This window comes from Daucus carota, chromosome 8 (assembly GCF_001625215.2).
Source record: "Daucus carota subsp. sativus chromosome 8, DH1 v3.0, whole genome shotgun sequence".
In the NCBI taxonomy this organism is placed as follows: domain Eukaryota; kingdom Viridiplantae; phylum Streptophyta; class Magnoliopsida; order Apiales; family Apiaceae; genus Daucus; species Daucus carota.
Window position 1 is genome coordinate 29,445,347 of NC_030388.2, and position 22,349 is coordinate 29,467,695.

The window sequence follows — 22,349 nt, forward strand, 5'->3', positions numbered from 1 at the left end:
CAATTTTCAAATTTCTGTACCGGCACTTCTTTTTATAACGGTACAACAATTTTTAGTAGCCCAGACATAGCTAAGGCAGAACATTTCAGCTGCATTGATTATATCCTGATATCACTGAACTTTATTCATGAGTAATGAAAGAACATCTATGCAGTTCACAAACTCAGTAAATTATGCCTGCAACTGGAGTTGTAAACCATGCATGTTTTACAAAATTACATAAATGACACTATGGCTAAATTATTATATTAATTTCTACGATTAGGCTTCCTTGAGCAAATCTGGATCAAAAGTCCGAGTAATCACAGCTTCATTGGCAGCAAACAAAAAAAAAGAGGAATTTTATTTCAAGACCACCAGAAGAAAAGGAATGTGGAGAAGAGAGTAGTGCATCATGAAAATTACGGATCAGTATGTTCAACCTTTAGGATTTCTTCTCTATTGAGCAATGTTGGCAAACTCTTTGGCAGGAGTAGCTGGTACTATCTTCTTGGGCTGCAGGCATCGAAACAAAATCATAGTCATCTCCTTTTTCTAAATATATTTCATTTATGTTGTGGGACAGCTATTAATGAAATTTTCTCATGTGTGACGAGGGATAATATTTAACAGAAGTCTCGACATTGGTTCTTCTAACTATTAAAGATTTTTATCTTGGCATTTAAAATCAACCTACTAATATAACTTACCAACTAGCAGTAAATTTCAAGGGTCACTCAAGGTGGTGGTAGACTGGAAGTTGTCGTCTATAATATGTGAAAATATACGGTGGTCATAGATTTAAAGTTTCGCAGATAAGTTTGAAATGCCTTCACCACTTGCAGTATGAGTAGAACACTCGGATTATATGCTACTATCATTTTGATACGTTATAAGAAGCCAGAAATAGTGTTTATGTCCCAAACAGACAGACAAGTATTTTCAATCAAGTATATCTTTATTTGACCTTTTTCAAGACTAAAAACCCTGGAAATCAGTGTTGATCCAGGCAGTTCCTTACCTATGCCGACTCATGTTCATGCTCTGGAATAAAATCAGTGTCAACTTTTCCATTTTTGAAGTCCTGAGACAGACGAAAAGTATGTTTAGAAGTCAGAATACCTCTTCACACTAACAAATTGAAATCGAGTAAAAAATTCTTCTACCTCAACTTCAAGAATAAGTTTGTGGATGCCCAAAACATTGAATGAGAACATGAATGTTATTGATGAAGAAAGAGCATGGATTCCGGCTTACTGTAACATAATACCTACCTGACTCCTGCAAAATGTCTTTTCCTGAACAACATCTAAAGCAAGTCACTGAATGACTAGGTATAAAATATCCAGACTTACCTGGAATTCAACGTGCCTAGGATTCTGGATGTATTTTTCAAGGTAAACACCATCATTACTGAATGCAGCTGTAGCCTCACTTTTAGCAGCCTGTCAAAACAAGCGACTAAAATCAGATCGTTAGGAACACTCTGACTCAACCAAACATGGTTAAGGACATCTGATCCTTTTTAAAAGATATCATCAAGGCAAAAGACGCTGTGAGGCTGTTTAATGCAATCAAATATATATATTTCCTAATTCACAGTCAGAACCAACTTAGATTCTGATAAAAGAAGAGAAGAAAAAGGGCTTCCTGACCAACTCCAACGTATTATATTTCTTTGAAGTGCATGACAATACATCAGTATGGGCCTCTCCACATGCATTTCTTCATGCAAAGTGGGTAGCATAATCATATGTCGAAATGAAATAGAAGATGCTTATGACATAATAGCTCCTGACAGACCATGTTGTCAGATCAAGAAATGACAAAGAATAATGGAGATTTTATTGAATTACGATGTTGTTTGGTTGAAGTAGATGGGGTTGTGAAGGAGATTAGAGTTTGAAAGAGAATGATTATAGAGATAGGGAGATATAAGTGGGAGGTGATGACAAAAAGCTCAGAAACCATATGGTGTGAGAAAATATAACCTATGTCGATGGAAGGCATGAATCCTAGCCTAATCTATGAGGGATAGAATATGGTTAGAAATGAATATTGGGTCAATGAAATAGCAAAGAAAATTATTCATTCTATCCAAACAAACACACCACAAAATTTCATTTTTGTCTAAAGCCCATTATGGCATCACCACATAGAACAAATCTAAATATACCTCCAAACAGAGATTGAAAAGCATGAAAACAGAATTTGACTGCAGTATACTTAAAGCACTATATACTGCTTGATTAGTCAGTTAGTCACAAACATCTAGTGATCTAATAAGACACTCCATGCTTAATGAATTTACTTGTAGGTTGTATTATAGAATATCTATTCGGTGCACCAAGGAGCATTGGTCAATCAAGCAAAAGCGGCAAGCACATCGCTCATGCATATTAAGCTTCTTGACAAAATCAACATAATAACATCCACCAAGGTCAAATTGGTATCTTTTACCAGATTATTTATCATCTAAAACCTTGCAGGTTAAAATGCTATATATACTTTCACACTCTCGTGCAGGATATCTGATAACGAATAATCCAAAAAAGATGCTACTTTATACATCAAAACAAGCCAATATAGTATAGACATCTTAGAAATGGTATACATATACAAGAATGTCTACCTTAATCATCACAGGGTAGCCAATCTCCTTAGCAAGCCTGATTGCTTCTTTAGTGCTCTATTAAGACAAATTAATAACAGAATTAATGTTAGTCACCAAGAACTCTTCAAGGACACTATTTGTGATATATAGATCAGACCTTATACCTTTAACAAAGTACAAACCATTACTCCCTGGTACAGTTGGAACACCAGAATTCTTCATTGTGTCCCCGGCAGTTGATTTGTCATCCATGACACATATCCTGTCAGGCAGCAAAAACCCAGATTCATTTCCTCACGAGGCAAAATCGATCTTAAACTTAGCAAAATAATCTATCTTAAACATGGAAGATTACAAAATTAAATTTTCCTATACGATAAAAGATGTGGTTTTACCATGATATACAAAACTTTAACAACACAATGTTCTAAAATATATGTACATCTTTACTCCTTTCATTGGAAACGGTGACTTAACAAGGAATAATAGCTACATCATCACAAGTAGGCCACCATTTCTCAATTCTTTTAAAAAATTTAGGTAATGAACAAATTTGTTCTGACATTACCTACTACCTACAAGAATATTACAGAAATTTATTCCATGCTATTACTAATTAGGAGATTGAGGATAGAGCTGCTATTAATAACCAAAAAACTTACGTTTGGTCCAATAAAATTGATTCCATGCTCTCTGCACATTTCGACAAACAATGCATTCATCCATATCCTGAATGCAGAATCGTACATCCACAAATTACAGCAGCAGATAGAACATTCTGAACAACTAGATACCTGCAACAAGAAATAAAAATAGACAATATCGTATAAACTACGTTTAACAAACACCCTGCTACGAAATAAAAATCGTACAATACATAGGCACATGAGAATCTCTGTGAAAACATACACTTGGTTACCTGGTGCTTCACCAATACAAACTCAGCCAGCTTTAACATTAAATGCGTCTTCATCAATGGTCGAGTAGACAGCAACACAAGGTATCCCCATCTCATGAGCAGTACGAGTAACTCGAACATCAATCTCTCTTCCGTTTGCTATTAAAATTTTATAATTCTTACAACTGACACTAAGAGCTTCCCCACTCTTGTCTGATTTTTGAGTAAATCGAGAAGACCAGACTCTTTGCCCAGGAAAGTTCACTTTATTCCCACAATGAAACTGCATCTCCAGCTTATGATTTCAGAAGAGCAGGCACGAAGTAATCTCTGCAATTTTGAGTAAAAAAAATCTTAAACTCATGCTGACCTAGTCAGAATACACAAAATCATCAAGTAATATATCCACACATAATTCATACATCAAACTAAGTTGATTTACTTGTTCAAATTGAAATACGTAAACTCAGCTACCTAATTTGCTTACAACTATATGCATTATACTCTACAACAGAACCTCAATAAATTGGCACTAGTTCTTAGTCCCGATGTAATAAAGGCAGTGTACTTTTAATTTAAATACAATGAATAGTCTTGAGACGTGAATCAAATTCTCGAGTCAGGGGATTCATTTACCAAAGTCTAACTATATAATCTAGTCAAAGCTTTCTAGCTCTTGAGCAATAAAAATCACTTATACTATTTCTTTTCACAAACATAATTCAAACAACTAATAACATCTCTCTCTGTTACACACACCCTGAACTCTCTCTCTCTCTCAATTCTCCCTCCCTCCATCTTTCTCAACCTCTCTCCTTATCTCCTTCCCTCAACATCTCTCTCCCTCACCCTCACCCTCTCTATTCACTATTTCTTTTCACAAACATACATACAGCTAATAACATCTCTCTGTTACACACACCCTGATCTCTCTCTCTCTCTCTCTCTCAATTCTCCCTCCCTTCATCTCTCTCTCAACCTCTCTCCTTATCTCCTTCCCTCTCCATCTCTCTCAACCTCCCTCCTTATCTCCTTCCCCCCCCCCCCTCTCTCTCCCCCCCTCTCTCCCTCTCTCTCTCACAGACACATACATGTGAATGTAGGGAGTTACCGGAATAGATGTGTAAACAGGATTGCTGCAGAGAGTCCTTGCTGCAGAGTCCATCTCTTAATCAAATGCCTGCACCAAACCAACATTAAAAATCAAATTAATCAGAATCACAAAAACGATACGTTTAGATAAAATTGTGCATTCATAATCACGATTTCACGGACTCGATAGAAAGGAGGGACGAGGAGCCGCTTGAATGCTCCGGTCTCGAGTGAAATGTTTTGTGGCAAGGGTCCTGCACCATGCTGATTTTATTCTTATTTTTAACTCAGAGAATGTTTGTCCCCGGTTAAATTCCGGATATTAAGTCATTTTTGACTTTAAGCTAAAAAAATGTCTGATTACATAATAAGTCACGAGTCGACTTAAAGTCAGATCTAATTTAAAACCCAAAGTTAGTTTGAGTTATTTTTTTGAGTGACTTAATTTTTTTTTTGAATCTTTTTTTATAAAAATTACTCATAAATCATAAGTTACTTATTACTCATCTTTGTTTTTATTATTACTCACCCCGTCTCACCAGGTGTTTTACGTTACTTTTTGACACGCTTTTGAGGTTCTTATAAAATATACTTACATAATATATTTTTTTAGAAAAACATTTTGACGTATAAATTTTTATTCAAAAAAAGAAAAAACTAAGAATACGTTATACAACTGTATTCTACAAGAGTCTCAAAATGTGTGCAAACAATCTGACAGGACGGAGGAAGTATATTCTTAATAAGCAGTGAGTAATTAATAATTTTAAATTTATTCAAAAAGATATTTTAAACTCACGACTTGTTGCACTCACCTTAAGTAACATGTCACGTGAAGTCATAATCCATATAATCCATGTTATCTTGATATGATTGCCGGCGGTGTAAATTTCTTACACATTTTTTGAAATTTGGCAAAATAACAAATTTTTTGTTTCAAAATGTTAGTCTTATTTGTCATTTTCGCATATATCAAGATGATCTTAAATGTGTTTTATTTTTTTATTTTTCATATTTTTATTAATTGTAAATCTTGAAAACAACTAAGTGCACACATTTTTCAACTTTCACCGGACAATATAAAATTTCAAAAGAGTATTAAATGCTATAACTAGTCAATTTTGAAAAGATAAGTTCAAAATTAAGTTTTGAAAATTATATTAAAAAAAGAGTAAGACACATGTCATGGGAAATTTCTTTTCGACAAATAAGATTAACATTTTGAAACGGAGAGAGCATATCAAAATTACTGATAAAACAAATGTCACATTAAAATTGAGATGTAGTTTATAAAATTTTTTTGTCAGGTATTTTTTTTTCCTTTATTTTATATGTATTCCATAGTATCTTTGCCCATAAGATTAGATAGATTCACCTCATTTTCGTATGGTTGAAAACGAATACGAGTAATCCGGGTTCGAACTCGGATTTGACTCGTTAAAAACGAATATAATTCATATTCGTTTGAAAAATGAGCGAATTCGAATCCGGTTTTATATTTCGAGCGAATATCGAGCCGGATCCTACCATTCTGGTACTCGGACATATTTATTTAGAGTAGTTCGACTAAATTAAGAGTACTCGAATATATATATTCAATAAAGATACTCGAATCGAATTTGTAAATTATGTATATTTATTATGTATAATATACATATATAAATAATATTTATATTAATATGATACTCTACAAATGATTTCACTTTAATTATAGTATATAATTATTTGAGTATTCATAATTTTTTTTAATATCATCTACGAATTCGAATACGAATATAAAAAATGAGTAATTTGGTATCCGTTCGAGCCGAGCCGGATCATATACGAATATTGATATTCTAACTCGAGTCGAATCTGAACAAACTTAAATAATTTTAGGGCCTGGTATTGTATCATGATTTTTAATGACTTTTATTGACTTTTAAAATCTAGGTGTATATTGAATTACAACTTTTAAAGAGTTATTAAAAATCAGTTGTTATTCAATATATCAATGACTTTGGTGGAAAAATATAATTGATAGACTTTTAATGACTTTCTATGGAAAATTGCATATATTTTTTCCAGAAAATCGTCAGGCCATTCTTGAAAAGATTTGACATGACTTTATCTTCCCTCAATTAACCGGTCGCTCCAACTTAGGGTTCATCCTCTGCGAAATGTCTCTCCAATTCATCCTCTGTGAAAAAGGTTCCTTTTCTTCACTATTATGATTCTCTATTATCATTCTATGCTTTTACATATATATAGATCTACTTGCTTCAGCTAATAGTAATATGTATACGTTACTTGTTTTTTATTTTTTCTGCATATACACATATATGTATCAATATGCACAGAAAAATGGGCGATGCATGTCAAGAGAATGACAATTCGAAAGGAAAAACTCCTGGGTATAAGACTTGGACAATTGAGGAAAGGAATGAGTTATTGAATCTCATGGTTGATGCCGCAAAACGTGGTTGGCGAGATAGTAATGGTTTATTCACGAAGGTTACCGTGGAGAAAAAGATTCTTCCTATTCTGAATGAAAAGTTTAGTTGTCAAAAAACTCATCCCCAATAACTATTCAAAATTGATGCTGTTTAATTCTGGATTTGGATGGGATCCTATAACAAAAAAATTTACTGCTCCAAATGAAGTTTGGGAGGAGTATTTTAAGGTTGTTTATTTATTAAAAGTGAATACAAAAATATGATACAATGTCACAATTATATTATGTTTATAAATATGATTCAATAAACAGTATTATAGTATATATAATACAGCAATAATACCTTGTACTCGATTTTGTAGTCGTCAGATTTGTGAACATACACCCAACTTGGGTATAGGCGTATAGCAGAAGATCGAGAGGGTATAGCAAAAGATCTAGAGGGTTTCAGAGAGGCTATTTATGATTTTAATAAAAGTCTATTAAAGTATTTCAAAATCATGAATTTGTAAAAAAAAAAAGTTTGTTAAAGTTTTTAAAAGTCATTGTTTCGGGAGTCATGAATTGTTTTTAAAATCTTAAGAAGTCAACGAGAGTCATTAAAAATTTATAAAATCCATTAAAGTCATCCTCCTAAAATTTTTCATTAAAAGTCATGATACAATACCAGCCCCTTAGTTCGAATCCGGACCGAATTCGAACGAGTAATTATACATTCGAGCCGAATCCGATCATACTGTTGTTCGTACCTATTCGACTCGTTTTCACCCCTACATTTTCGTCCCATCTCTGCTTCGGATTTCCATGCCAATTTCATATTCTTTCATTATTCTTCTTATTAATTAAAAAGATCTAAAATACAGACTACTTTCATAAATAATTGCCCAAAAAAATCAAGTTCTATAAATAGCTTTCTACACGTTTCTTCTTCAAGACTCAAGAGTCCTCATCGATTCTCTTCAAATCTGTAAATCTACTTTCAAATCACTCGCCTCATTTTCATCCCTTTTCTACCTATACACACGCAATACACACAACCTCTTTTGCAAAAACACTCACAAAAGCAGCCCAAAGGCCTGAAGATTGAAACTTTATAATCAGATCTTGAAATCTTGAAATTTGGGCTTAAACCCTTGTGATGAAATGGGTCAAGCATCAGTAATTATATACATAACTATAGCTATTTTGATTCTTTTCTTGATTTCTCACTCCCCCACCACCACTAAACCCGCTCACCACCGTCACCGCCGGCTCAAACTCCGGTCAAATTTCTCATTTTCCGACCATTCTAAGCCGACCCATATCCCGTTTGATCCAATTGTGGCGGATATTGAGCGAAAGCGAGAGGATAAGTTATGGGAAAAATCACAGTTTAAGTTGGATGAAGGGGCGGCTAAAGGCGATGAGTCGCAGCCCGAATGGGAGGATTTCATGGATGCTGAGGATTATTTGAATGATGAGGAGAAGTTTAATGTGACTAATAGGATTGTGTTGTTATTTCCGAAAATTGATGTGAATCCGAGAGATGGGTTTGTGAGTGAAGCTGAACTTACTGACTGGAATTTGAAGCAGAGTGAGAGGGAAACTTTGCATAGGACTCAGAGGGATATGGAGATTCATGATAAGAATCATGATGGGTTCGTTTCGTATGCTGAGTATGATCCGCCTAGTTGGACGAGGCATTCAGGTGAATTTTTGTTTGTGGGCTATTAAGTTTGGATTGTTTTGTGTTTGTGTTTGGTAAGATGTAGGTGATGTTGAGAAAGGTTAAAGTGTGCTTCAATTGGTGATCTTTTTGCGTATTTAGATTTAATTCGTGCTTAAATTTAATGAATTTGTGGCGTAATTAGATTGCATTAAACCGAAGCCGCGACAGTAATTGAATTACAGATGATTGTGTTAAGTCAATCTACGCGGATGTTAAGGTTTTAGGAGAGCAGCAGAACTTAGGTAATGCCATGGTTTTAAGTTCAGACTGTGGTACCCTGATCTTTAAAAGAAAATGAACTTAGGTAGTGTCATGGTTTTATGTTTAAAGATATGAATTTAGGCCATGGTTTTATGTTCAAAATGTTATGCCCCTAATACTCTGAAAAAAATTATTTGGACACTAAAATTGTATATTGTCAAAAGATGGGCTCCCTAATGATCCACTTCTTAGTTGCAGTAACATGGGATTTTGAGTCAGAGGGACAAGATTATTTTAGATATATGTGCCCTATGTCACTTTACTAATGCATGAAGGTTTTAGGATTGTATCTATGCCAACTAAGTTGTAGGTGATTGTTACATATTCTTGTGGCTGAACTACAATGGTGTCAAATACTCGTAGCAGCCTAGTATCTTGTTGCAATAATAGTTGCAGAATATTGATAGTTGCAGCAAAATAGACCTGCATGTACCCCAGTGTTAATCTTTTAACATGTTTAATTTGTTTCTTCTAGTTCAGCTATGTTCTGTTTGTGGTTTTTTCCTATTATATCGATTATTTTATACCATCATATACTTTAAAAGTGTAAGATTTAGCTTGTATGTAAAAATGTTGAAGTACTAATACATACACTTTGAATATGGAAAAATGGATTCTTATCTGTCAGAGATAAGTTAGTTTGTGGCTGAATTTTGGCTGATAATAAGAGCACATAACAATGATAAAAGATCGATAGCTTATTGACTTTCTACACTGACTTTCATTGTGTTGTGAAGCCCATAATTTCCCTCAGCTAAAAAATATATATATATGGACTGCACAAAAATGTAGAACTCAATATGTTCTCTAGAAAGAGTTTGGTATTATGTTTTATTTTTGCAGCTGAAGATATGGCAATAAATGTGGCTTATGCCACTTCTTTTGTTTCAATGAAAGAAATGACAAATCTGAATCTTTCCTTCATTATTAATGTAACTCTAAGTTCCCATGTTGTTATAGCTACTTCAAAACACACTTAATTATCTAGGTTCCCATGGTCTTTTGAGGTTACCTAGTCCACTTTAGCAATAAATGATTCAATTTACTTTAAATAGCTGTGCAACTAAATGTATAATAGTAAACCAAATACCTATATATGCTTTTCCGAAGGAAGTACCAACTGCAACTAAGTTCCAAGGTAGTGATAGTTCCCTATTGGAACTTGAAAACTGTTGAAACAAACAAGGTGTATACCATAAAAGATATTGACATAAGACATTTTTACTTTTTTGGTCCAGATAATGATTCGTTTGGATATAACATGGGTTGGTGGAAAGAGGAGCATTTCAATGCATCTGATGGAGATGGGGATGGACTCTTAAACTTAACAGAATTCAACAAGTAAGTATAGTTGGGTAAAATTTTACATAATTAAACAGTATAGGGTAGCCCCTGTTCACTTACATGCCTCTTTTAATAGCTACAAGTTTCCATAATGATTTTTTTGGGGTGGTATTATAGCTTTTTGCATCCAGCTGACAGTGGGAGTCCCAAGCTACTTCAATGGTTGTGCAATGAAGAAGTAAGGTATCAATGTTACACTTTTTTTCCGTTCGACTGATTTACCTGCATTCACATGTATTTGTTGGGTACAGATAATGTAGGATATATAAGTACTACATATTCATATTTGAGCTGTGTAACATTGCTTATATAAAATAATCGCAGGTGTTTTAAGTGATAATAAACCAAATGGAGCTTGAATTACACTGTGATTAAATGGATGAAGTCCAGATTCCTTTAATTTCCATGTATCACCTACAATAATCCTTATATGATGCACATATTCACTAATTCAATCTAGCTACCCTTGTGCAAGTTTCTTAATATCATAATGAATATACAAGTTTTACAGTATGAGGCTATGAGCTATTTGTTATCCCCCTTTTCACAGAGAGAGAGATACTGACAAAGACGGGAAGCTTAACTTTAAAGAATTTTTTCATGGGCTATTTGATCTTGTCCGAAACTACGAGGACGAGAGTCATAATTCTTCACATGAGTTGGATGACTCTTTGGACGCTCCTGCGAAAAAGGTGTTTGCAGAACTTGACAAAGACAATGATGGGTACAAAACAATATTTCATATTGTCATCTAATTTTGGGAGTGTGACGATCTTGATATCCTGTTTTGCATTTAGATTAGTATAATCTTACCTATTAGCCAATTCCATTTTCACAGATATTTGTCGGGCACGGAACTGCTACCTATAATTGAGAAACTTCATCCAACTGAGCATTATTATGCGAAACAACAGGCAGACTATGTTATACAACAGGTACTCATTTGACCGAGTAAACACTGTGTGAAAGCAATACAAAATTGAAGTAGATTTATACAGCTTTTATAATATATTACAAATTGCAAATTTTCTCCATATATGACTTGAAGCAATACACTCCGGTTGTATAGACAAGCACATTTTGTCAATAATAAGCCAAACTGGATATCATTCTCCTCTGTGGTCATTGAAGACTTTAGACATGTATAGGAAACTGCTAAAAAGTGACCATTATTAGTATGAATTGGTTACAAGTGATATATCTGGGACAATCTAATGATAAAAATCCAACTTTGGGATTAGTTGCTTCGGCTTGTTTGAAAATCTCTTTAGTTAGTTGATGCTAGCGCATTCTGTATCTTTTGCAGTGACTTGCTTTAAATAAACAGCAGAACTTTATAAGGTTCAGTTTTTGGTCAGAGTAATTGTTACCTGGTTGTGTATGGATACATTGCCCAGGCTTTTTAAAAATATCTTGAAATTGCCAATTTCATAGGCAGTATTAAACTTTAGGAATCCATTTCATTTGAGCAAGTGATAGACACTTGATTCTATCATGCCCTGTTGGCAATTTCTATGGGTCCCTTGAAACATTTCTGATGGTTCAGGATATTTGTGCCCAGTTCTAGTTTCTAGTTTCTTATGTATACACAATTACACACTATCTTTTTAGTGGATCAGTCATGCATATCATATTGTCATATTATGCTCCCTAGTCCAGTACCTATCGGTAGTACAAATAGGCTGCTTAGTTGGAAGAACTTGACCTGGAAGGCAAGATTGTCCTTATTAGTCCTTTCTTTGTAGAGTTGGGACTAACAATTATGCTTGGAATAGCAATTCTAGTATTTGATTTCCATTTTAAGCATAGCGGTTATAATGTCTGCAGGCTGATGCTGATAAAGATGGACGTTTAACTTTGTCCGAGATGATTGAAAGCCCCTATGTATTCTACAGCGCTATATTTAATGAAGATGAAGAAGATGAGTACGAAGACCACGATGAGTTCCGTTAGTTTGGAAACATTAGGTCAGTGACAAACTTGCCTTCACTTGTCCATTCCTTTTCAAGCTTAAAAACAAACGCGGTGTTGCATGTGCTTGTGATCCATTTGTTTCCAGTCTTTATGGTATTGAACATTGTGCTTGTGGTGGCAGCTCGGCAGGATCTGAAGAACTTAATTAGTCAAAAGTTTACTTTGTAACATACGGGAAGAGGCACTGCATATATAGGGGACTTGGCGAATTTCAGAAGAATGATGGTCAAATGATATCTAGAGGTGAAATGAAGCATTTAGTTTCAGGGCTTCATTTCACTTTCTTTTAAATTGGGAATGCAACTTATACTATTCTTAATTTCCACTTAGGGCATACTTCCCTGATTTCCTTTTTGCAGGTTCTAGTTGTACCTCATTTTCTATCTTAAAGTTACAATTTTAATTTTTTTTTTTGCCTCGCATGAACTATAATCATACTCTGTGTAATAGAACATTATATATTGTCAACAGTATTAAATATCGACCTCATTTCTCTGTGAGAGTTTTGTTCGAATGATATTCAACTACTTTTGATCAACTTTGATGGTATCTTGCTTACGACTTGCTATTTTATGGTAGAAAATTGTGACCTGGTGGGGAGTGATCGGAATTCTTTTTCTTCCTAAATTGATTTGCCAAAAAAATTAAACAGCCTCTCTCATCTAGTTATTCTTAAGCAAAAGTGGTTATTATTTGATTATGTCGTATTTGTTTAATTTTTTTTTTTTTGAGGTCGATAGAATTTCAAAACGTTAAGGGGTCGTTTGGTTCACGGGTATTAGGACAAATCAACAAATTGTCAAATACGGGTATTAGGACAAATCAACAAATTGTCAAATATAACTTAATTGTGAAATAAAGAATGAGTCTTGAATTGTCAATTATAGCGTGGTTGAATGATTGGTTGGATGACAATGTAATAAAGAGTAATTACTCATTTTGTTTTCGGATTGCTTAACATGTAGAATATTTTTATTTTTAATCTAAAAATATTATAATGACATCTCTATCAATCAAACTACATCTTCGACTAGTATCACAGTTGAGCTTCATATAAGTATCATTTATAACCTAATATTTGGAATTATTACTTGATATATGGGGTAACAAATGTTCCTAAAATATAGACAATTTTTTATTGTGAAAGGCAAACTCTTACGATATCTTCTATCATCTCAAAGTCGAGGTGAGTATTATAAATTTTCCAAAAATTATATAATCCTTCTCACAAAAATTATTGAAACTATCTTAGAACAAAATATTATTATTATCTTGTGAACTAATAAATTCTCTAAATTAAATTTATCAAAAATTAAAACCATCTCTAAAATGGTAAATTTTCCCGGTTTCAAAAATATCTACTTTACATATTTATAGAGATTATAATTCGATATCACTGTACAAAATTATTAATAAAAACATCACATCACCGACATAATTTGAGATCAGGTTCTTCTTCGTGGATTCATTAATGATAAACTAAACACATCATAAATTTGAGATGTCGAACATTAATAATATATTAAAATCATGAATAATATTATTTGTCTCAAATTTTATTTCTTATATCAAATACTAGTATTTTTTTAAGATGATGTGATAGATCAAGGGATTTAATTAAATAACTTATATTAGTGTGTGTCTGACCAATAACATATTATCATCAAAAATTTGGAAAGGAAACCTGAAAATAATTTTTGGGCAAGTATTATTTTCCTAATATTACTCCCTCCGTCCCCCTCAATTGTTTACATTGGAGGGGGACACGGAGACCAAGACAATATATGAAAAATGAGTAAAGTTAGATGAAAAGTGGGTAAAGTGGTGGGACCCATCAATATTTAATAATAAATTTGAGATAGTGGAGGAAAGTAGTGGGTGTAATAATAGTTTTTATTGTTAAATATGAGATAGTGGGGGAAGATAGTGGGTGTAATGATGGGAAAAACTTACTATTTATAGTAACGTAAAGAAATGAGAGGGACATCTCAAAATAGTAACCGTAAAGAAATGAGAGGGACAGATGAAGCATATATAAAACGTAAATAATTTTTAATTTTAATATATATATATATACGAAAAGGATCAGGGGAACGTTACTCAAGCTAGATTTCTAAAACTGAATCACATTAAACCCCAGTGGTTTTAGGTCTCCATATTCACAAACTTCACACACACACACTCACCGGAATGGAACAACTCAACGGAGCTCCGGCCACCGGAAATCACACCAACGGTCACCACCACTACCACCAGCCCGGCGCCACCAATCACCGCCTTCGAAAACCAGGTCGAATCAGCAGACCTCAATTCAACAGCCCTAGGGTTTCGTCGGAGCCCATAGATACACAAAATAATAACAATAACAATAATCAGCAGAGTGCTTGTACTGATTTTGATTTGGCGTATTTTCAATCTTACAATCATCTCGGCATTCACGAAGAAATGATCAAGGTTTATATAATTGGTGTTTGTAATGTGCTTAAATTGCTTGTTAATTATGTTTAATTGTGATGTTCGATTGTTCGATTGTGAGCAATGTGCCTGATTAGTGGTATAATTGATACGGAATTTTTTCGGTAGTCAGCAATGTGCCTAATTAGTGATATGTTTGATGCAGGATCGTGTTCGTACGGAAACCTATAGGAATGCAATTTTGCAGCATCAGGATTATATCAAAGACAAGGTATAGGTCTACATTCCGGTTTTTCATTTTTATAGTTGTAGTCGATTTAATTGATCTTTTGGTGCACTGACCACCGGGAGTAATATCAGCATAAATCGTGTAATTTATGTCATGAGTGTGCATATTGTAATGTGTTTGTTTAATGTGAAATAAGTGTGCATATTGTGATGTATTGGAAGTTTATGTTTCAGGTTGTTGTGGATGTTGGCTGTGGCACGGGGATTCTGTCTATATTTTGTGCGCAAGCTGGAGCGAGGCGGGTATGATGTTTTGTAATTTTTGTTTTTGTAGTATTGTATTTAGGTATGCATAGAGAATTGCCTATTCTGTTGACCTTTTAGTTCTTAAAAGATTATGAAAAGAGTTAAGTTTTCAATGTCAATGTGGACTCTAAAATCTATGACGTGATAAGTAACTGGTAGCCTCTGGCCATGTTCCTTTCCATCTTTTCTGTTTGGATCATTTATGCCTATTCATCCTATGATAGTTCAATTCAGCTTTACATGTCCAAAATATTTTGTAATAAATTAGAAGGTTAGTTTTAAGTAAATATTTGCTTTCAAGTGTATTTAGATACTCTGTGATAATCCTAGTGTGTATTGGTCAAAATCCAGTATTTTATTTTACTAGGGTGGGAAGTTTATATGAGTCCGTATAATCCTACACATATATAGGCTTGGGTGTCTTTATCACATGAATTTATATTTATAGTTAGGGTTTAATTAATTCTTTTCATCATTTGTGGGGATATAGTAACATCAGTCTTCATAAGGGTTGCTTATTCTGGGTCTAGTTTTGCAATTTCCCATCACTCCTGTTTGATTTTGCGGATTCTAGAGAAGTTGAGCCATTAAATCTGTTTATTGATTAGCATCCGTAGGTTCATACTTTCTTAGGTTGAAAAACTAAATAAATATGCGATACAACCAAGCCTGCTAAACAGAAGTTACAGAGTCATAGTCTAATAGAGGAAGACAGGACCTTGGCTTATTCCTCACTCGTCAGATAGATATTAGTCATGCCGCATGTGGGGAACAACCATATCAGTATCATTCATACTTTTTATGGCTGCTTTATTTTTGTGAATTAAGCGGGAGTCTAGAATGTGCATTATAGGGTAATTTACATAATCTACAAGTTTCAAGTTTTGGTTTGTAACTATTTGACCTATTTTTCTCTCAATGAATTTTTGTTATCAGGTTTATGCTGTTGATGCCAGTGACATTGCGACCCAGGTAATTTGCTTTCCGTCTTTATCGGCCAAAAGAATTAGACAAACTAGTACAGTGTAATCTCTTTGGACAGTGGTCTCTGGTGTTCCATCAATATCACTGACTTGGATTGTTATATATTATTGTCACTCATTATATGTAATTTACAGAAGGATTGAACCAATAGGTATTATACACATAATTTCTAACAATAAAATGTTAATCAGATGCAGTCTCCTTGAGTTTCAATAAGAGAACAGCATGGATTGTCATTTTAAGTCTGTAGTATCGTCTTATTTTTTTGATTTTTCTGGTCCTTTGCCCCAAGGAAATCATATTTAGGACAAGCACAAATGAAGGACCATAAGTGTCCTCTCTAAATATAAATAATCAATTGTGAAGTGCAGAGTATCACTGGCCACTGGTATTCTGGCTTAAAAATTTATATTTATTTCTGAAAGAGCTGTTTATATATTAAAATCCATTTGAGTTTGATTGTATATCAGTGAATCTCAACCCTCTGGTACTGCATTACAGATATGAAACTTTTCCTTCTGTTCAGAAGTCCTCTTTTTTCTATATTACTCTTAGTGGACATTTGAACTGATTTAATCATTTACATATGTTCTATTAGGCAAGTGAAGTTGTGAAGGCAAATAATCTATCTGAAATTGTCATTGTTTTACATGGACGCGTGGAGGTAGTCTTTTCAGAGCAAGAGATTTGTTTGTTATCCTTAAAGAAGTTCCAAGTTTTTTTTAATAAATAATCTTACAATATAGATGGTCGCATAACCCTGTTACTGCAGGATGTTGAAATAAATGAAGAAGTTGATGTAATAATTTCTGAGTGGATGGGTTATATGCTTCTGTACGAGGTAATATACCTTGTATGATTTTACAGCTCAGCAATTAACCTTAAGTTTTCAAGTTCATAATTTATGTATTTTATATATGCGGGACTCTTACACAGTTACACCACCATGCAGAGCATGCTGGGGAGTGTTATCACAGCTAGAGACCGCTGGCTGAAGCCTGGAGGTCTTATACTTCCTTCAAATGCTTCGGTATAAGTTCTTTTTCCTTGTCATATTTGTCATGTTGCAAGATGGTTTGAGTTTTGTTTTTATATTGGCATGATACTGAAAGCAATCCATATGCATAATGAGACTTCAATTTATGATTAGTGATTGATTGCAATACTCCTGCTCCAATTTTTAGCGATGCCTGTAGTCAATCATATGTAGCTGTGTATACTTGTCACTAAATTCATGATATATGTGATTTTATATCCATCAGATATGTTAAATTGATCACAAAGTTATGCAAACCAAATGCTTCATCAGTCTCACTTTTTAACCATGTTTTCCCTGCAGTTGTACATTGCACCTATCACGCGCCCTGAGAGATACAGCGACACCATTGATTTTTGGCGCAATGTCTATGGAATTGATAGTGAGTTGATTATGGACTTCTTAAACATTTATTTTGGGCGTACAGTGATTTTGATATAGCATTTATGTATGTGCTGAGCACATGTTTTTATGAATTGATTATTTTTCCATAATATAAATATCTATATAGACATTGACGTGTATGAAAAAGCTCTCATGTGTAAAAATAAATTAAAATAAAGATGGAATATAATGATTTTGGCAATAGCATATATCTATTTGCTCAAAATGTCAAACACACGTTTCATCTCAAAATAAATTGTATCCATCACTTTTCAATTTTTTTGATTTGTATCCATCATTTTCATAGTGCTTTATCATTTTGTGGGGTATATATACAGTTGTTCAGTTACATATGTAATATAGCAATGCTTCAGGCTCTCCTACGTGGTCTTTGACTTTGAAATACTTGGGCTGACATGCTGTAAAATAGTCTTTACAGTTCCATTGCCATCAATATTAGCCGTATATAAAAGGTTTTTAAAATAATATATTATGATGACTGAAGTTCTCTTTTCTGATAAACCCTGTGCACTCTCTAGAATTATTGGAAATAAACTTTTTTTAACTAGCCATTGTTAGAAGGATTAAGAGATACTGAGGACATCCCATACTGGCAGTCTGGCATCCACATATAACTGTATGTCAAGGAAGAAATGAAATTAAAAAATATGCAGTTTGATGTATGTTAAGTTCTACTGTGACCGCAGGAAAAAATGTACAAAGTTCTAAAAGCTTGAGCCTAATGAAACTGGTTCTGCTTATGTAGTAGTCATATATAACTAAGCCTCGAGCCATTATTATACTGACAAATTTTCAGTTCATTTCAAAATAGAAACTAGTATAAGCCACTCCTTGAGTCTGTAGCCTACACATTATATTTGTTTTAAATGAGGCAGGTGCTCTAAAACCAGGCAAGGTGTGTTCGCAGATTTTGTGGTAAATTTGCTTTATGTCTTGGTCTCTGGTTATTGCTTTTGTTCTTAATTATGTTAGTGATTCTCTTTTATTTAGGTAGACTTGTAGTACACTATTCAATGTTCCTTTATGTTGTTACTTTTTACTTATATATTTTAAGGGCATATACTTTTTTATGCTTCCTTTTTTAGCTCTGAGCACTTTAACCTTGGTGCTCTAGTTTTTAATATGAAACAATAATGCATGTATGATGTATCATCATCATGTATCCTTTGTTTCATTTCTGTTATAGTTTCAGTCAGAATTTTAGATATCATGTCTTCCTTGGAATGCAGTGTCTCCTATGCTGCAATTAGCAAAACAATGTGCATTTGAAGAGCCATCAGTGGAGATAATTAATGGGGAAAATGTTTTAACATGGCCACATGTGGTTAGTCCTCTCATATTTACTGGCTTAGCAGGACATGCGATGTTTCTTAAAAGTCTTACTTGCACAATATGCGAATAAACATGTTAGCTATTTAAATAAGATTTTTTGGCTAAATTACAGGTAAAGTATGTTGATTGCTATACAGTTACTAGTCAAGAGCTGGAATCTGTTACAACAAAATTCGATTTTCAGTCAATGATGCGAGGTAAAATATTACCCTTACTTGGATGTGAATGGACATACTAAGGTTCACAATCGGGCAGGTTAGTCAAGTGCTGTGACAAGCCACATTTTTGTCAACCTGAGTTTAAGGTTGATGATCAACTAGGCGCAATTCACGTTAAGACAGTCAAATGCCAGTAAATAAGTACTGTCAACTGTTTTTCAAGCCAATCTAAACTTATGCCACCTCAATGGCAGTGCAATCTTGATAACTGCAATTTGTTTCTTAGTATGCAAAAAGTTCCATCATTCAGCTGTGGTGACAAATATATACTGTAATGGACAATTAGTAGAAGTGAGATTTCAATGATTTCCAATAATGTTTTAAAATAACAAGTAATATCACATGCACTTAAACACGGGCACATATTGTTTCTTTTTGTTTTAGTTTTGAAGTACAGAAACAAACTACCTGCATATTTTATAAACATCTATATTAAGTACCGGGAAATTGTTTAAAAGTCTGAAGGCTAATGAACATGCAATAATCATTTTCTTGACATCTTTTAAGATGACACATGATTATGCAGACTTTAAAAATACCCCCACAGTATATAGAACTCTTGGGGTGATAAAAAGTGTCCGAAATCACCCAACTGCCCCTTCCAAACCAAAATTTACAGTTTTGTAATGGTTTGGAATGGTTATGGTTTCATTCTTCTAAAATCCGAAAAACAATGGTTTGGTTCAGTCTTGTCTTTTTTACTGCCCTTTAGAACCAAAGTTACCAAATCGATAACCAAACTGCTGTTATACACCCGAACCACCCAATTGTGTTATAATATACTATCTTTTTACTATCGAGGACCCCTATTTTAAATTAATAATTGAAGTTTTTATGTTAATATGAATGGTGTTGTGTGCATTAACATGTTCTTCTTTATTGAATATTGCGGTTGTTTGCTGTTATTACAGAGACCAGCTTATTGTTGCCCTTTAATTTAATACCTTTTCCACTATCCCTTGTTCTAAAAAGGTGGACAACCTATAGATAAAACTACTATTAGTTGCAGGTGTTTGTATGTCTGATATTGTCAACAAGCGGATTTGATTGTTAGTGCATTGAGAAAAATAATGATATTGGTATTTAATTCATTTTAGTTATTCTGATAGAGACATGCAAGATTAGCGAAAGCAAATCCATCAGTATAATAGTTTTTCTAGTATAATACTGTGATTGAAGATTTCATTTAATTTTGCTTGCCGATTGGTTGCTCTTGTAACTCTCTTAAGTCAAAATTAAATATTTTGGAAGTAATTATAAACTTGTTTTATAGTAATATATTGTACTCTTGTTAAGATTAAGCATTTTTATGAATAAACATTATGTAATGCAAGCACTTATCTTAAGATTTTTTTTTGATAATTATTTGCAGATATATAGTTGTTTTCGCATTTCAAAACAGAAATCACCCATACCAAACCATTATAATTTGGGCTGTTTGGCTTCAGTACTAACGTCTATGGTAACAGTAACGGTTGGCCGAATTACAAAACTGAAAAGTGTAGATGGTTTTGTCCTCCAAACCGCCCAATGCTTACGCCTTATTCTCATAAAATTTTTCTGTCAATGATGTATAATTCACGTTTTTCTTCTGGTTTCCAGCTACATTTAATGGGTTTGCTTTCTGGTTCGATGTGGAATTTAGTGCCCGAGGGACATCCACTGCCAATAGTTCTTCGCTGTTACAAAATGACAACCACCCTATTGAAGGTAGTCAACGGAGAAAGCGTGCCAATCCAAGTGAAGCACTTGTTCTTTCAACTGCACCTGAGGAACCTCCAACACACTGGCGTCAAGTATGATATTTCTCTATATTTTTGTTTTTTGTGTTTCCATTGCAAAATTGCAATCAGAGACGCATGTATTACCATTCTCTCTCCCCTTACATAAATAAGAATAGCAAAATTTCAGTTGGTTTACTTGGGTAGTAGTCTGAAGGCACAATTCCTGACTTGTGGGATTTCAGTATTATCTGATGACTAGTTGATCACAGTTAAACTTGGCCATTGATATCGCGGGCCGCTGGGTTAGTTTCTCTTCCAAGTCCAGTAGTGGGTTGGAGGCAATAATGATAGTTTCCGGAAGTAGTTCTTTTAGTTGTGATGTATCCAGATTCTCAAAATTGAGTTGTCTGGTAATCACTTGTCCCATATGCAAACAAATGAAAAATTCTAATGATCTTTTGCGAAGTCTTTGATAGATTTTTATGTAGTTACTCTACTACAATTAGTTTATAAGAGGATTAATGCTTACTGTTGACTACACTCTATAGTCAACAGAACCAGGGAGTTAATTTGGTCCATACTCCATATACTATTTTGAGATTGGTGTAGCTTCATCTCCTTCGTTGTCTTCCTCTCTTGTCTTGGCATGCCATCTATCAGTTTAGTAGTTTACTATGGATATTTCAACCAGCCGCCTTTAATTTTTGAAGCAAAACTTGTTGTCATTAATGCTTGTGCTTTGTCTGGCTATATGCTTTGCAGACGATAATATACTTCTATGAACCAATTGAAGTGGAGCAAGATCAACATATTGAAGGCTCTGTAAAATTGTCGCAGAGCAGAGAAAATTGCAGATTTATGAACATCCATCTTGAATACACGTGAGTGGAAACAGGATCATTCTACAACCTTTGCACTAGAATTCATCTTTCAAGTCATCTAATATATTCTCTACTTTTCCTATTTCAGATCAGGTGGTCGATCCTTTGTGAAGGAGTCAGTATTAAGATGATTAAGCCCAAATTTTTGCACTACTTTAATTGACTCTACTTCTCGAAGATGAAAGGGGCAAATTACCATTTGTTTACATTACATTTATAGAATTTAACGCTGTTAATCTGTTGAAATTTTTTCCTGTAGGATTTTCATAGTATGGAGGACTCCTTAGTTCCCGACCATCATTGTGTCTTTGTATAAAATTACATACTCCTATTAGTGCTGTTACTTCCTTGATGACGGATAGTTGTACATAAATTTGCGTCATGTTACCTTGTACTTTCTAGCTTGCAAAGATTTATAAGTAGAAAGTCATAAGTTATACTAGCGTTAGGGTCCGGTCCATGACAAACGAATGTATTTATATTAGAACTTAACTTTCATATCCATTTTCATGCATA

The 22,349-nt window shown here is 33.9% G+C and overlaps 3 protein-coding genes across 8 annotated transcripts; 2 read left to right on the plus strand and 1 right to left on the minus strand.

Annotated features, from left to right (window-relative positions):
- Positions 1-3: 3 nt before the first annotated feature.
- Positions 4-4,852, minus strand: LOC108197832 (biotin carboxylase 2, chloroplastic-like). 6 transcript variants are annotated; one of them, XM_064082444.1, is made up of 11 exons: positions 4,767-4,852; positions 4,603-4,671; positions 3,503-3,821; positions 3,256-3,387; positions 2,758-2,855; positions 2,612-2,668; positions 1,335-1,424; positions 1,146-1,260; positions 1,001-1,063; positions 423-495; positions 4-308 (listed from the first exon to the last, which is right to left on the minus strand). In XM_064082444.1, exons 5-8 carry the CDS (start codon positions 2,776-2,778, stop codon positions 1,153-1,155), a joined length of 276 nt encoding a protein of 91 aa, XP_063938514.1. In that variant the 5' UTR covers positions 2,779-2,855; positions 3,256-3,387; positions 3,503-3,821; positions 4,603-4,671; positions 4,767-4,852; the 3' UTR covers positions 4-308; positions 423-495; positions 1,001-1,063; positions 1,146-1,152. The 6 variants fall into 6 exon arrangements, 4 of the variants coding, with proteins under 4 accessions (XP_063938514.1, XP_063938512.1, XP_063938510.1 ...); XR_010286125.1 differs by having other exon boundaries at positions 4-495; positions 1,146-1,253; XR_010286126.1 differs by having other exon boundaries at positions 4-495; positions 1,335-1,440.
- Positions 4,853-7,889: 3,037 nt separating this feature from the next.
- On the plus strand, positions 7,890-12,804 carry LOC108200053 (uncharacterized). Its single transcript, XM_017368111.2, has 7 exons — positions 7,890-8,704; positions 10,225-10,327; positions 10,448-10,513; positions 10,881-11,054; positions 11,169-11,265; positions 12,158-12,297; positions 12,426-12,804. Exons 1-6 carry the CDS (start codon positions 8,161-8,163, stop codon positions 12,281-12,283), a joined length of 1,110 nt encoding a protein of 369 aa, XP_017223600.1. The 5' UTR covers positions 7,890-8,160; the 3' UTR covers positions 12,284-12,297; positions 12,426-12,804.
- A 1,582-nt stretch (positions 12,805-14,386) lies between these two features.
- On the plus strand, positions 14,387-22,237 carry LOC108196994 (probable protein arginine N-methyltransferase 6). The gene is made up of 13 exons (XM_017364454.2): positions 14,387-14,758; positions 14,925-14,990; positions 15,182-15,250; positions 16,190-16,225; positions 16,836-16,901; positions 17,010-17,078; positions 17,190-17,267; positions 17,577-17,655; positions 18,908-19,002; positions 19,123-19,207; positions 20,831-21,024; positions 21,715-21,833; positions 21,922-22,237. The coding sequence occupies exons 1-13, from the start codon at positions 14,495-14,497 to the stop codon at positions 21,962-21,964; spliced, it is 1,263 nt and encodes a 420-aa protein (XP_017219943.1). The 5' UTR covers positions 14,387-14,494; the 3' UTR covers positions 21,965-22,237.
- The last annotated feature ends 112 nt before the right edge of the window (positions 22,238-22,349 follow it).

Coding starts and splice junctions, on each gene's coding strand:
- LOC108197832 (XM_064082442.1), bottom strand. CDS start 2,778: ATGGTTTGTACTTTGTTAAAG. Junction 2,669..2,757: donor TGGTTTGTACTTTGTTAAAG/GTATAAGGTCTG, acceptor TTGTCTTAATAG/AGCACTAAAGAAGCAATCAG. Junction 1,261..1,334: donor CTAGGCACGTTGAATTCCAG/GTAAGTCTGGAT, acceptor GACATTTTGCAG/GAGTCAGGTAGGTATTATGT.
- LOC108200053 (XM_017368111.2), top strand. CDS start 8,161: ATGGGTCAAGCATCAGTAATTATATACATAACTATAGCTATTTTGATT. Junction 8,705..10,224: donor TAGTTGGACGAGGCATTCAG/GTGAATTTTTGT, acceptor TTTTTGGTCCAG/ATAATGATTCGTTTGGATAT. Junction 11,055..11,168: donor CTTGACAAAGACAATGATGG/GTACAAAACAAT, acceptor CCATTTTCACAG/ATATTTGTCGGGCACGGAAC.
- LOC108196994 (XM_017364454.2), top strand. CDS start 14,495: ATGGAACAACTCAACGGAGCTCCGGCCACCGGAAATCACACCAACGGT. Junction 15,251..16,189: donor CGCAAGCTGGAGCGAGGCGG/GTATGATGTTTT, acceptor TTTTGTTATCAG/GTTTATGCTGTTGATGCCAG. Junction 17,656..18,907: donor CAATGTCTATGGAATTGATA/GTGAGTTGATTA, acceptor CTTGGAATGCAG/TGTCTCCTATGCTGCAATTA.